This window comes from Emydura macquarii, unplaced genomic scaffold, assembly GCF_026122565.2.
Source record: "Emydura macquarii macquarii isolate MOO-44397 ecotype Brisbane River unplaced genomic scaffold, CSIRO-AGI_Emac_v2 contig_3451, whole genome shotgun sequence".
Taxonomy (NCBI): domain Eukaryota; kingdom Metazoa; phylum Chordata; order Testudines; family Chelidae; genus Emydura; species Emydura macquarii.
In genome coordinates this window covers 3140867-3156385 of record NW_027133588.1, presented here as the reverse complement: position 1 = coordinate 3156385, position 15519 = coordinate 3140867, and the positions used below count along the sequence as shown (strand labels likewise).

General features: G+C 37.8%; 1 protein-coding gene across 2 annotated transcripts in view; it reads right to left on the bottom strand.

Annotated features, from left to right (window-relative positions):
• ETFA (electron transfer flavoprotein subunit alpha) overlaps nucleotides 1-15519 on the bottom strand; it is a 41059-nt gene that overhangs the window by 10998 nt on the left and 14542 nt on the right. Inside the window, exons 7-9 of one of the 2 annotated variants that reach the window (XM_067534640.1) lie at nucleotides 14610-14714; nucleotides 13761-13829; nucleotides 12382-12464 (exon numbers count right to left, since the gene is read on the bottom strand). In XM_067534640.1, coding sequence (XP_067390741.1) covers nucleotides 12382-12464; nucleotides 13761-13829; nucleotides 14610-14714 — 257 coding nt within the window. The remainder of the gene's footprint in view (nucleotides 1-12381; nucleotides 12465-13760; nucleotides 13830-14609; nucleotides 14715-15519) is intronic. The other variant, XM_067534641.1, reaches the window with a different exon arrangement.

The following is a 15519-nucleotide window of genomic DNA, read 5'->3' as shown; positions in this document are numbered from 1 at the left end:
GGCTGCCAATTTGGCAACTTTTATATACCTTACATTTGAAATCGGTAAGAATTTATATGCAAATAATCCAAATTCTTCAAAAAGGCTTATTAAGATTGGCAGTCTTAATTTACAGAAGAAAAACTACTTCCCATTGGTTTGAAAGTCATCCTAACTTTAATCTACCCAAATCCAGGCACTTTTTGAACTCCTGGAGCAATAGATTTCTGCAAATAGCCCAAATGTCAGTCAACATTTTATTGCTTGGCTACCTTCAGAAATTCACTGAAGAGAACCAAAGAGTATTTTTCACCACCTCATTCATAAAGACCAAGACAAGGAGCTGCTGGCCAGAAGGAATGTCTAACTTAAGTCATCATTTCTCAATGCCCCTTATTCACTCACTTCCTAGTCAATGACCTCCAAATTGAAAACAAAAATTAAAACAAGCTAAAACCTATGTTGCAATGTAGAAAGAGCATAATGTACATTATGATCAAGGATGTAACAGACTTTATATTTTTTTTAAATAAAAAAGTGGGTCAGTAAATGTATTGGGGACCCAGAAAGCACAACTGGTGGTTTGTACATCCTTTTCCCACAATGCCAGCCTTTGTCTCTATCAGTTTAACCCTTTATCTTACTTGAAATGTGAGCCATACACTAAAAGTTACCATATATAAAGAGCAGAATACAGAATAAGGCACAAGGATAAAGTCCCCTATATAGTACAACAAATATTAGAAAGTGACCATGTAACAGTCCTTGTCCTTAACCAAAGGCCTTCTTCAAGCCCACGCTTGTTTTGTTACAGTGCTTCAATTACAATATTGCTAGACACAAGATTGAGGTCTCAATTTTGATCCCTCAAGAACCTGCTTCTCTCTCTCGCTCACTCACACACACACCGTCCCCCCAGCTTAATTTTGAGAAAAATCAGCCTGGAGCTTCTAATCTTGATTTCTTCAATCATACAACAGGCAGGTAGTAGTCAGAAAATGATGCCCCAACTTTCCCTGGTCTTTATTATACCCTTCCCTCCCCCCACACACCCTACTAACTGAAGCACCTTCCCATTTAGCTTCAAAGTGAGGTGAGATCTATTTTTCCTTCTGCAAGCTTAGAGGCCCAAAAGCTACAAATTGTGTGCAAGAATCTAGATAAAGGAAATAGACTAAAGTGCAGCTTTATTGGCTCTCAGCATGATGTTTCAACTAGCACGTCTTGGATATGGCTGTTTCCCTTTTTATTCACCTTAGCTTAATGGCTTACCCACTGCTGTTCAATTCTTCCCTTCAAAGTTACATGCACAGGACAAGTTTAGAATCCAGAGTTCCCCCATCCTGACTTATTTTAGCAACTCGTACATGAGGCTTCTCCTTTCCAAGGATTTAGGAGATCACCTATTTCAATTGCACGTTTTATTCTTTTGGATCCCAGCACACAAATAGCACTGACTATTACTGTCTGATGCCAAATTCCCACCCCATTCCTCAGGGGAAACACAGCAGAATGCTTGAATTAAGGTGGCTGGATGCATAAATTAGAAGGAAATGTATGTGTTTCTGCCAAGCTAGTCTTCAAAAATTATGCTTTTAAAATTTTACTTTATACCTATGTATTCATGAAACTTTTTCACTGTTATATAGAAAACTCTCTCTAAAAAGTGATAAAGATTACATAGAAGGGCAGAGTGATGGCAGGATATTTCCTTTTGAATTTAAGAAGTCTATAAGGAGCAGGAAAAAGATGAATAAGGCTATGAGATGCATCTCAATTCTGAGCATTTCCACAAAGATATCCAATAACTAAAGACAAAAATTCATTGAGATCTTTTTTTCTTTACTCAATAGATTACTACTTGAGGTCACCCCATTTTAACTGCAGCTGCTATGTCTAACGTGTAATTTAATACATACACAGAAGGACACATGGTTAGAATGTGATATTGTAATGATCTCAAATAAGAAAATAGACGCTACATGAGATTAATCTCACATTGTATTGTTTTTACTACAAGCCTATTTTAAAAAGTGTTACTGTGATATGATTTTTAGAGAGATTCATTAAGTGCTGGTTTTCTAGACTACCAGGTTCCTCATATCAATGTGCTAAATTTTAAAGACCAGTCTTTGGAAGGAGTCCAATTTATCAAAAACCAGATACTCATATCTATTTCCTATTAACGTATCTAGGAAAGACAAAGACGTTTTATTAAAAGATCATTTATACACTACCTGATTTCTTTATCTAAAATGAAATAACTGTACATTTAAGACCTATACACATCACTAGCCTTTTAGTTTGTCTGCCTTCATCTTCCCAAGTAGGATATCCAAACCATTTGATTGTTTTTATTTTGTGTGGTAGATCACTTCAAGTAAGCAACATTTTCATCTGAATGTTTAATTATAAAGACACGGTACAGGACAGCATGTTTCCTATTAATAGTTCCCTACTGAAAAAAAAATCCAAGTATTAGAAGGAAACTCAGTTTAATTAAGTGTACCAAGCTGATCTGACCAATAAAGATTCCAAGCTGCTAGGTGGCAACATAAACATCATCAAAGAAGGAACTGGTCACCCACAAGGCTCTAAGCCACATCGCCTGCCAAGATAAGGAAGATTAGGAAAGCCATATTTCCTGTTTTTATTTAGTTCTTTTAAAAATAATACAAAAACCATTCTACTTCCATGCCTTTACTGAAACACTCAGTTTCTATCTCAGCTCTAAATTGAAGTTTTTGGAATTATTTTGTTGTAGTAGTGCCCAAAATCCCCAGTAAAGACTGTGGCCCCATTGCACAGGATGGATCTCTTGATGATTACCTGTTCTGTTCATTCCCCCTGAAGCACCTGAGATTGGCCACTGTCAGACAGGATACTGGGCTATATGGACCCTTGGTCTGACCCAGTATAGCCATTCTTATGCACAATGTGCTACTTAAAAATACAAGAGAACATGAGGTCAGATTCCGTACTGAGCCTCTCAGGAGACACCTTCCAGGTGGGGGGTGGGCAAAAAAGGATTTACACTCTCTTTGTGTTTCCAAGATTTGGAGTCCCTGGAGCGAGTCAGATCAGCCTTTCTGCTCTGCCAAACTTTCTGCCACATCGCATAGCTGCCTGTGGGCTGCTTTGCAGCTCAGAATTACTCTCACATTTCTGCTGGGGGCCTATGTCAAAGAGTGGTGTGGGGCCACGTATGTTAGCCCTATGCTGCTCCTGCACAGGAGCAATTTCACCAAGGGGTATTCTTGCCTCTTTACATCACTGGGGTGGCAAAAAGGGGCAGTCCTTGCCCTGAAGAGCTCACAGTCCAGCAATGATGCAGCAAGTGGATGTAAGTAATATGAGGGGAAGGGAGAATGATGTTCGAAATGATGACATGGTTATAAAACTATATGCTCAAGTTAAAGGTTTTGAATAATTTAAACATCCTTTAAGGTTATGAAGGAACATCTACATTAGAGGGGCTTGGTAAATATGAACCACGTGAGTGTAAGGGAAAGGCAAAGAGGAGAGCTAATGGGGAGATGGCATGGAATGGAAGAACCAAGAAGAACGGAAGATGATTGGACTTGTGAATAGTATAAGAGAGCAGAAAATGGAAAGTTAGAGAAGCATGAGCAAGACAATACTAACAAACATGACTCTCATTGAAATTTAAGAGGTACTATTTGCAGAATTGAGTCCACAAGGGCAGCGATGAAACGTGTGCAGATGGTACAGGGAAGGCCAGCAAAACACTCACCCCTCATACCCTGACTCCTCAGGAGGGCTACAGTAGCGGCCAGAGATGGCTCTGCTTGTGGCTGGGGAGTTTGTACCCTACCCAGACAACCACACAGTAATGGCAGAAGTGGGAGCACAGACCCAAGCATTTATCCCTGGCACCTCTTGAGGCTGCAGCAGCAAGTTTGGGTCAGACCAACTCTAAAGAAAAAGAAACACCACGTAAAGCCCTGATTTTATTCTATGTACAATCCAGATTTTGACTGAAGTTAAGTAGCCAGAATTGTAGGCTGAGAACAATATTTACTCAGATCTCTCCCTGAACTACCCGTTCAGAGTCAAAATCAAAGTACCCAATCCTGCAAACCCTTACTCAAGTAATCCCGGTAAAGTCAATGGGATCTTTTTATACAGAAGCTTGTGGGATTGCATCTGAAGTCCATATACCCAGTTATACTAAGTTTTATGGAGTTTCACCTACATGTCACTATAGAGCACACTTATTATAATTACCAGTCGACCCATGTAAAATATTGTTCATGTGTACATAGATCCCCAAATTATTTATGAAATGATTTCCTAATGTGTCATGTCTTGTAACATTACTGGATATTTACTGATAAGATTATTTTAAAATGCCCAAGGCTGCCTTAGGGCAGTTAGTTACATTTGCTTAAGAGAGCCACAAGAACAATTTTTAGTCTCTTTTACAGTATGAGGGGGAATTCTCTGAAGGTACTGTTTTGTATCTTGCACAGGTGTAACACGAGATGAGGTAGTTCCTTTGCAAGTGTGCTGTCAGTTCCTATTGATTTTCATCCCAATTTTTGAATTACATTTAAAATTTTCAATGTACATCAATTTGTCATCACTGCAGTGGCATGCTTTTAAACAGCTAGTTTAATGAACCCCTTTGGCACGTGTTCTCTTTCCACAGAGCCCAGAGATTTTATTTTCTTTGTAAAAGTGAAAGGACAATGGAATTAGAAAGAAATCTTAGCTATGAGAGTTACTTCACATGAAGGATCCCTTCCAATTACAAGCTATTAACCCAATAAAATATTTTATGGCTTAACACTAATTATATATATTACACTGTGTATCAATTACTCCAAAAAACGTACTAAGCAACGAGGCTGTTGAATATCTTACATTCAAGTAGCAGACGTTATTAAACAGTACACAAAAGTATTGCACTTCCATCCAGTTCTAATCTTTTTCACTTAAAGAACCTTTAAGAGCTTTGATCAGCCAGGGCATGTAATTACTCTTAAGAAGCATGCTTAGGGTGTCTGCTAGAGTACAGGGCCATACAGCATTTCTTTTTGCTCTCCTGGGAACTGCACATCAATTGCTTTCAGCTAAATGCACTCACATATGAATATTTTAGTACAATTTAATGTTTCTGCACCAACCCCAAAGGAACAGAGCATCAATTTGTGAACACAGTTCTCTTGGAGTTAAAAGCCATGCTGGATAATGCAGGATGAAAGGGTTGTCAATCTTTAGCTTTTTAGCAAGTCAGAGAAAGGTAGTCTGTAAATTCAGTCCCAGCTGCATACAAACAGCTCTCTAAAGTTTGCTGCTGCAGAGCTACTTTTCAACACTAGTGAATTTTCAGAGGAGATAGTCCAAAAAACAAATTTCCTAAGCATAGCCATTTTTCCCAAAGCTATTCCCAGCTGCTAACTACCTAATGACCTCAACTCAACCATTTATACAATAAGTGCACCTGCTGGTCTGTTAATAAAATACCCAAACGTAATGCACAAACAACACATTCCCACAAAGAAGCTAGCTATAGGTGTGAGAACAGAAGTAATTCACCATGTGCTAGATTACTGAAACTTTAGCTGTTTCAACATGCTCTTATACATATGGACAATTAGGAAGTAATGAAAATCTTATCCATATAGTTGATAAGCAAGTAGAGGGAATACTATAAAAAAAGTGAGTATATACAAATAAGAAGGTCCATATGACATGCAGCCTAGGGACCCAAGGGAATTAACTAGTTCATTTATTGTTTGCAATTACTTTGAAAGGGAATCCAAGATCTGAGAAAGACCATGAATACTAAAATAAAGACAACGTGATACCAACCTCCCCAAAAAAGAGAACAAGTCTAATAGAAACAATTCACTAAAAAGGACAAGTAAATAATCCCAAGGAAAATAATGGAATAAATATTGAGAAAAGAATTTGTAAGCACCTAAGTGAGTAACAGAACCATGAGCCATTAATAAAGAATAAATCCGGTAACACAAAATATTTTATTGCTGTTTTTCCCCAATGAATAATGGAATTAGCAGATGAAAGGAATACAGTAAATGCAATAATGCAGTTTTGAAGTATATGATATTGCCTCAGATGGACTGTACAAAACAGTCAAAAAAGTGTGATGCATCACATGAAGGGGAAATTGTCAACTACAGTGCGCATAGAAAAGTATGTTTCCATTTTTTTGTCCAGTCTGTCTTTAAATGCCCAAAGTGATGACGCTTCCACTACGCCCGAGGAGCCTCTTCCACTGCCTCATGTATCTCACCACCAGGAAATGTTTCCCTACTATTCAGGCTCCATTTTTCCTCTCTCAATTTCATCCTGTTATTCCTAGTTACAGGGGATGTACTACACTTTAGGGTTTGTCTACACATGGAAAGAGACTATCTACATATGGAGGCTGAATTTAAAGCAGCGATTCTCAACCTTTTTTATGCCAAGGACCAGGCTTGCTCCTTTTCTAAACTGTGTCAGGGAGCTCTCAGGGACCGGCACCAGTGCATGGACTGACCAGTCATCAAAAAACAATGATTTAAAGCACACTAGCTATTTTCAGAGTAACTCCATGTGTGGACACTCATTCGGGAATTACTCAGAATGAGTTACTCAGACATGGAGTTATTCAGAAATACTTATTGTTCTTTAAACTCATATCCTATTTTAATCCTAGTTAATTCTGAAATCTACACAAGCCTAAAGTTCTTCCCCTTTATTCTTGGTGTTTGTGCCTTTCAAATTACATCCCATCCTTAGTCATGTCTATTAAACCAAGGGTTCTCAACCTTTTTCTTTGAGGCCCCCTCAATATGCTATAAAAACTCCACAGCACACCTATGCCACAACAACTGTTTTTCTGCATATCCAATAGAATAGATTAAAAGCCAGGGCAGCATTATGGGGTTCCAAGCAGGGCAATTGCCCCAGGCCTCATGCCACAGGGGCTCTCTGAAGCTAAGTTGCTCAGGCTTTGGCTTCAGCTTCAGCCCTACATGGCAGGACTCTGGCTTCAGCTCTCTGCCCGGGGCCCCAGCGAGTCTAACACCTGCCCTGCTCTCTGGTTTATTTTGACGGGCCCTCTGAAATCTGCTCATGACCTCCCAGGGAGGTGCAGACTCCTGACTGAGAACCGCTGTATTAAACTACATCTATCTATTTAACTCATTCAATTTTTCCTTCTAAATCGATCCCTCCCATCAGCTAGGTAAATGTTGGTGTTCTTTGTGAAGTGCCTCCAACCTATTCATATATTTTTGGAAATATGAAGTAAAATCCTGGCTCCATCCAAGTCAAAGGAAGCTTTGCCATCAAATTCAACAGGGCCAGGATTTCACCCACGGTGCTCAGACCTGCAATACTCTAAAATTGGCCACATTAGAACTGCAAAGGATTACTGTCTCTCTGTTCTGTGACGTGTCTCAACATACACAATCCTCAACTACAAAAGCCTTTTATGCTCTATCACATTGCAAACTATTATCCTGAAGTATCTTTCTCAACTACTATTTTCCTGCTTTCTCTCTCCCACTTAGTCTTGTCATCATTTTTCTACTGAAATATTAGTTGCAACCACCAATCACAATAGAATTATTCATAGATTCCAAGGCCAGAGAGGACCAGATGTAATAATCTAGTATGACCTCCTGTATAACAAAGGCTATAGAATTGCCCTCAAACAATTCCTGGATCATATCTTTTCAAAAATATTCAATCTTGATTTAAAAATTGTCAGTAATAGAGAAGGCACCATGACACTTGGTAAATTGTTTCAGTGGTTAATTACTCTCACAGTTAAAAATATACGCCTTATTTCCAGTCTAAATTTGTCTGGCTTCCACTTCCAGCCACTGGATCATGTTACACCTTTCTCTGCTAGACTGAAGAGCAGATTATTAAATATTTGTCACCCATGTAGGTACTTACAGATTGTAATTAAGTCACCCATTAATTTTCTCTTTGTTAAGCTAAAGCAAATTGAGCTTCTTGAATCTATCACCATAAGACATGTTTTCTAATCCTTTAATCATTCTCATGACTCTTCTTCAAACCCTCTTCAATATACCAACATCCTTCCTCGGGATACCAAAACTGGACACAATATTCCAGCAGCAGACAACCAGTGCCAAACACAAAAGTAAAATAACCTCTCTGGAGAATCCCCGTTTATACATCCAAGGATCACATTAGCCCTTTCAGCCATATCATCACATTGGAGCTCATATTCTGCTCATCATCCATCAGCACCCCCAAATCTTTTTCAGAGTTACTGTTTCCCAAGATAAAGTTCCCCATTTGGTAAGTATGGACTACATTCTTTGATCCTAGATGTATACATTTACATTTAGCCATATCAAAATATATATTGTTTGCTTCCGCCAAGCTTACAAAACAATCCAGACTGCTCTGTATCAGTGACTTGCCCTCTTTATTATCTACCACTCCTCCAATTTTTGTATAATATGCAAGCTTTATCAGTGAAGATTTTATGTTTTGTTCCAGGTCATTGATAAAAATATTAAATAGCATAGAGCCAAGAACCAATTCCTGCAGAACCCCACTAGAAACACACCCGATCTATGATGGTTCTCTATTTGTAAATTACATTTTGAGACCTATCAGTTAGCCTGTTTTTAATCCAATTAATATGTGCCCATGTTAATTTTATATAGTTCTAGTTTTTTAATCAAAATGTTGTGCAGTACCAAGTCAAATGCCTTACAGTGGTATAAGCAGTACATCAACACTTACCTTTCTCAACCAACTTTGTAATCCATCAAAAAAGATGTAAAGTTAGTTTGACAGGATCTATTTTCCATAAACCCGTTGATGGGCATTAATTATATTACCACTCCATTATCTTGCTTAGGATCGATGTCAGACTGACAGGTCTATATTACCCAGATCATCCTGTTTACCTTTTTTAAATATTGGCACAAAACATTAACTTTCTTCCAGTCTTCTGGAACTTCCCCAGTGCTCCAAGACTTATTGGGAAAAAAATAAATCAAAATTTGTGGTGCAGCAAGCTCCCCAACCAGCTCTTTTTAACACTCTTGGATACAAGTTATCTGGATCTGCTCTTTTAAAAGTGTCTAACTTTAGTAGATGCTATTTAGCATGCTCCTGAAATACTATAGGAATGGAAAGTGTGTGTTAGTTATATCATCATATGATATGGCTACATCATGTTTTTTCCCCACAAATACAAAACAGAAATATTCATTGAACACTTCTGCCTTTTCTACATTATTATTGATAATATAACATTTCCATCTAGTAATGGACCATTACCATAGTTCGAATTCTTTTTGTTCCGAATACACTTCTAAAAACTTATCATCCTTATCTCTGCTGGTCATAGATTTTTTTCTTGTGTCCCTTTGCTTCTCTTATCAATTTTCTAGAATCTCTAGCTTCTGATTTATATTCATTACTATCAACTTCCCCTTTCTTCCATTTGTTATTTTTATATACATAATAGCTGCCTTCACTTCTCCTCTAAATCAGGTCAGTTTTTTTAACCAATATGGCCTTCTTCCTCAACTGTGGCTTTTGGTGCATCTAGTAAAGTGTTCTTAAACAATTCCCAATTATCATTCACATTTTTCTGATTAAATTCTTCCTCCCAGCTGATTTGGCTCATAATTACAGTAGCTCCTGAAGTCTTAGGATCAGAGAATCCTGACTACCCACTCTACTTCTCCCCTGGCCCCAACTGCTCCTCATTGTTACTTCCCTAGTGGAGCTGGAGTTTTATTATAGGCTAGACCTCTGAAGGTGAGGCTTCCTGTTCCAAAAGTGGAGTGAGATAGGTCACTGGGAGACCTGAGAACCCATAGTCCCAACACAGAGATTTTGAGGCTCCAGTTAGCCACTCTCTCCTTATCTCCAGCTGTGAAATAATATAAAATGTGCCTAAGAAGATTAGTAAAAAGATCATGAAATAAAGCGAATTTCAAAATTAATCCCACTCCAAAGAGATGGTTAGAAGGAGATATTTCAGGCAATAATGCTGAGAGACACAGATGTGTTAATGGATAACAAAGTGAGAGAGCAGCCTGTAATAGAATATGATGGCTAAAAAAAAAATATCCAACCCATTTTTTGGATAAAGAGGTACTCTTCTCTACTCAAAACCAAAGAGACTGCACATAGTGTACTGCATCAATTTCTAGGCAAAAAAAGTGGATAAGCTGAGAGTTGATGCACTAGCTGAGCTGGGTTTTTAAATCTGTAGTCAGTTAGCCAAGGAAAATTAAGGGTCAAAGACCAAAATTTCTCCTCTCACAAATTCACAATCAAGGGATAGAAACAAGGACAGAAAAAGTCGAATATCTCAGAGCATTACACCTCTTCCACCAGTTAACTGGATGGGAGCACAGTAGAAGGCAATAAGAAGCAAAACTCACATCCTTCTTCCTCTGCCTCTAAGATTGCAGAATTAGTCTCCACCTTCCTAGTCCTCCCAGACACACCCAACTGCAGCTTCATCCCATCCCCCACAGGGTTCTGCAAGCAGCTATAAATAGAATAGGAAGAGCCTACCTTGAAATATTTTCCCATCAAAAGCTAAAAAACACCAAAAAGCATAAACATCTCACACTCCAGCATTTTCTTGTACCAGTTACTTCCTGCTTTTTACGACAAATACAACTGTGCATGATTTCAGTCAGAATTCAATTCTGTCTAATCTGAATTGAAAACTAATGACTCAAGTAATGTGATTAGTTAACATATACAAGATTAGCTGAGTGCAGTCACAAAGCAAAGTAAAAGCTTACAGAATACGATATACTATAGGCTCCTGCTATACAGCTAACATTAGGAATCCTTCAGAGCAAAGCTTGCAGTCAGCTCTTTCAGATGACTGTTCTATATCTAGTATGCCCTTATTCCAGAGGTCTTCAAAGTGTGTGATACACCCCCATAGGGGGCGTGGAGGAATATTGTGGGGGGCACAGGAGCCCCTGTCACTCCAGAGCTCTGAACAGGGAAACTGCAAGGCTTCCAATGGGGAAGCCCCTCCTTGGGGCTGAGAGCAGGGAAGCCCCACTGTTTTGGGACTTCCAGCTCAGAAGGCCGCCACCCTGCCGCAGACCCCCAGCCCCAACTGTGGCCCCGCTTCCAGCCCCAGCTGGGGGGGGTGTGGGGGGGGGGAGGGAACACGGACACCACGACGACGACGGACATACAGGAGTAAGGGGTAGTGTAGGGTAAAAAGTTTGGGGACCACTGCTTTATTCTGTTTCAGAGAATCCAATGATATAACTTTTCTAGGTGAATCTCCTCTTTAGTTCTCTAGCTAGAGAGTACATCTTAAAACTGAAGTGACTACAAGCTTAAACTAGTTAACTTGCAGCATGACGGATTCATTGGAGGTCAAACGTATGCATTTTTAGACCTTTTCATATCTAGGGTATGCAAGCATCATGGCACAAAATTATCTCTTCCAATTAGTAACTGTGACCTTTTTATTATCAGTTCAGCTTAGTTAAATTCCAACTTACATAAACTATTTTTACAGGGTATCTGCAAGTTACAGCATATTGCATTTTGACCTGCAATTTGGGACTATAGCTAACTTGAAACAATTATTTCAAATAAAAAAGTTTTAAGTTTTAATGCTCTATACAACTGCTTATTTTTAAATTTTCATCTGTTGCACAAGCTTCGCCTAGCACACAGTGCAACAATTCAGTAAGATTTACTTAAGAGCTTAGACCACCACATCACTAGTGTTTATGTGAGGAACAGCTCCGTAAAGTCCGTAAGTACAAAATTACTCGTTAACAGTTATATCATCCACAGACTTTGAAGCCAACGCCAGCAATGAAAGCATTCAGTAGGTCAATGACTTCTCCTTGAAAGACGCAAAGCGTTCACAAAGACAACTGAAAGGAATCCAGCACCCTTGAGGTAACTTGCAGAAAATTTCAGATGAATAATAAAGTGGAGAAGTTACACCAGGAGTTCTGCTGTTATGGCCTTAAAAATGCACTGCAAGGTGCCTTTGTTATAGCACACTTCTCAAACTGAGGATTGTGATTACTGGGGAAGGAGGGGGGGTGGTTACGAGTTGTCAGCCCCTGTGCATGCCGGTCAGGGTAGCATAGCATGGGAGGAAGGGTCATCACCTTTTTTTGGGGGGGAGGGGGGGGGGATGATGGATATGTGTGTGTTCCACAGCCTGAAATATTTTCAAAGGAGGTCCGGGGGGGGGCGCGAATCCCTGATATAGCAAATACTTGGAAGCTGCTGCTGCTAGGTTCAATATTAAATCTTGACTCATTTGTATGCATTACATTAGAAAAATGATTATATTTTTATTAATGACAGGGAATAAATACATACAATTCTCTTATGAAAAAGAAATATTTCCATACTTACTGGTGCTACTATTTTGCCTGTCTGTCCAACCTGCATGTCATTGGGAACAAAGCCAGCATCAACTGCTGCACGGGAAGCACCAACTGGTCGAAAGAAAATATTTCCAGTGTTTTCTCTTAAAATATTAGCAAGCCAAATTTAGATCTTGATTAAAGAGTTTGTATATTAGCAAAGAGTCCTATGCAAGGGTATGTATTTGAAAACTTCCCCACTAAGATTATAGTTTTATAGTACTCCCTCTGCATCGATTGTAATTTCCAGTTACTAAGTGCTAATGCATTTCATAAATAACAGGAAATCCCTACTCCTACTACCAAAGAGTTGTATTATTTAAAACTAAAGATTTCAGTCTGGTATATTACCATTATTTCCTCCTTTCACTTTATCAAAAACGTTTTTGCATATAAATGTTTTCCCTTACTCTTCAAATTTGCACTGTATATTTGTATCATAACACACTCATGGATATAAGAAGTCAGTTATACTAAAAGTTTTGCTTAAATTTGATTTTTCTGTTATTTGTAAACTAAAGTGTCTAAAGGCTGCCTGAAAGTCAATTCATTAACAGGTCAATTTAGAACAAAATGGTATTTGAAAATATTTACCTATTACTGTTATAATAATTTTTAGGTTTTAAATGTAATTGAATACAAATAAAATATTTTTCCTTTGTATATTTTGCCACCACATTATGCAGTAATTTTTTCTGTTTATATCATAGAGCAAAAGAGGGAGAAAGATTTAAAAAAAATAAAATTAGAAAATGTGACTGTAAAACTATAAAAATTGTCAGGGGAGCTCTCGCACAGATGCAATACTTAAAACTATTTTAATGTAGTCAATTAAAAGAAGTGAGTTAAGATAAAGAGTGCTTCTTTTTGTGACAGATCACCTTATCTACCCAAAAAAGTACTACTAAAAAGGTTACAATGACCAGTGTTAATCTTTGATTTTTTTATCGTGGACACGTAAGTTTACATTTAGCAAAGACAGACGTTCCTAGATATACAACAATTACTTTAACATATACTAGGATTCCATTTTCACTGAATGTCTGCATTTTGTGATCCAAAACTTTACGTGATGTTGTCATTTAAAAATACATATGAAAAATCTCCCCATGTTGAGTTTTTAGTACCATTCAGATATTTCACCAGAACTCTTGCAGAACTGAAGAAAAGACAAGGTTTCCTTTGTATAGTGTTAGATGCCATCATTGGCAAAACAGACCATAACAGCTAGACAAAATACAATTTTACATCAATAGTTGGATGGGATTTTTAAAGACCATCAAAAACACTAATATTACTATCAAGCCTTGTTCTTTTTTGTCTCAGTTTCAAACACCCACAATTAAAACAATAAAAAAATCATTTTACCTGCAGCATGCAACTGATCTGCAAGATCATATAACAGTTTAAAGTTGTCACCACTCTTCAAACCTCGCCCTTAAAGGTAAAAAGGAAGGAGACATTCAATACTGTGTTCAAATACCTTGTAATACAGAATGTATACATACATGACACCCATTACCAATACTTGTATTCGCAGAGGCACTCAAGCGTTTTTTGCAAAAGATACTTTTGACATTTTAACTCGTTTTTTAGTACCCTTATGAACCTTGAAAATAAAAACATACATTTATACAGATTTTTTTCTGTTCCTTTTGATTAATATGTGGTTATTTCTTATCCATGCATCAACACTGCCCTGTCTTGTTTGCTTTCTTGTTTGTCAACAGCATCATCAATCCTCTCTGAAGTCTGGGAACAGCGTTTGTTAACTTGTGCTCCCTCTGCTGGCTATAGTTATATAGCGCTTCTACTGCAGAGCAAAAATAAAAATATGTCACAGTTTTTTATTTTCTTGATCACACAGAGTGATGAATTTTAAACAGATAATTCTTGGGCTATTGTACACCAGTTGTACTAATTTTAATGTAAGACACATTTGAATCTAAAAATATTTGTTCCCCCCCCCCCCTTTAAATTTACAGAATTGCTAAATGTGGTGATGATCTTAAAATATTTGTGTTTCGCTATAAGCTTTCACAGTTTGCTGTTTACAAGATTACATGATATGTTGGGCATCTTCCCTCTTCCCAAAAAGAGAGCTGCATGTTGTAAATAAACTAATATCTAGACACAGTGGAACAGGTCAAAAATGGAGTTTTGCTACAGCTATTAGTTTAACTGAAACTCAGCACTAGTTAAATATTATCTACTTACCACCCGAAACAACCACCTTTGCACTCGTGAGCTCTGGCCGATCGCTTTTTGTTAGCTTCTGCTCAATCCATTCAGACTGACCAACTGGTGATGGAGCCGTTACTGCTTATGTCACAATATTTAAAAAAGTGTGTTTCTTAATTTTTTTAAATTTGCAATATCTTTTCTGCTTTAAGTACAACATAAGAAACCAAGTGAACGGAAGTCATTCCAGCACTGATTCTATTCATATGTCTCCATAACAATTCTATTCATAATTGCCCTAATGTCTTTGAACTACAAGTTCATTTATTAGCCACTAAGATAGCTTATCTCCTTATTCATACTTATGTATCATTTAAAATTTTTTGTAGTGCTACATGCAATGTTTACTGAAAACTATTTTCACTGTGCATAATAAACCAGACTAAAATGAATGCTTGTAACATACAAACATACTATATCTCCCCAGCAGAAGCTGCTCAATTATTATTAAAAAAAGAGAGAGTCAAGCTGGCTAAGTGATCTAATGGCAGTGCAACATCTATTCATTGATCAGAGTTTAGCTGACAAGGTCAGTGCTGGTGAATGATTCAGAAGCAGTAGCTCAGCATCCCTGAACATTATTATTGATGAGAAAAAGAAATACTTAGCATGGCACTAGTGACTTCCCTCCCATAGAGCAGTGTTGAATGGCCCCAAACCAAAAAAGATGCGACTACATCCTTTTTTGTATTCAGAGTTGCACTGGTTTCACTGAAAGTATTATTTTGAACTTATTTATTTAAAACTGGTGCAAAACACAGTCTGGGACACTCAATCTGATTTAAATCTGTTTATCAATTTATTAATGTGAGGAGAAATTAACTTAAGATAAATTGATGTAGACATGGTTTCAATCAAATTGCGGCGTTCCCACTGTTTTGCACAA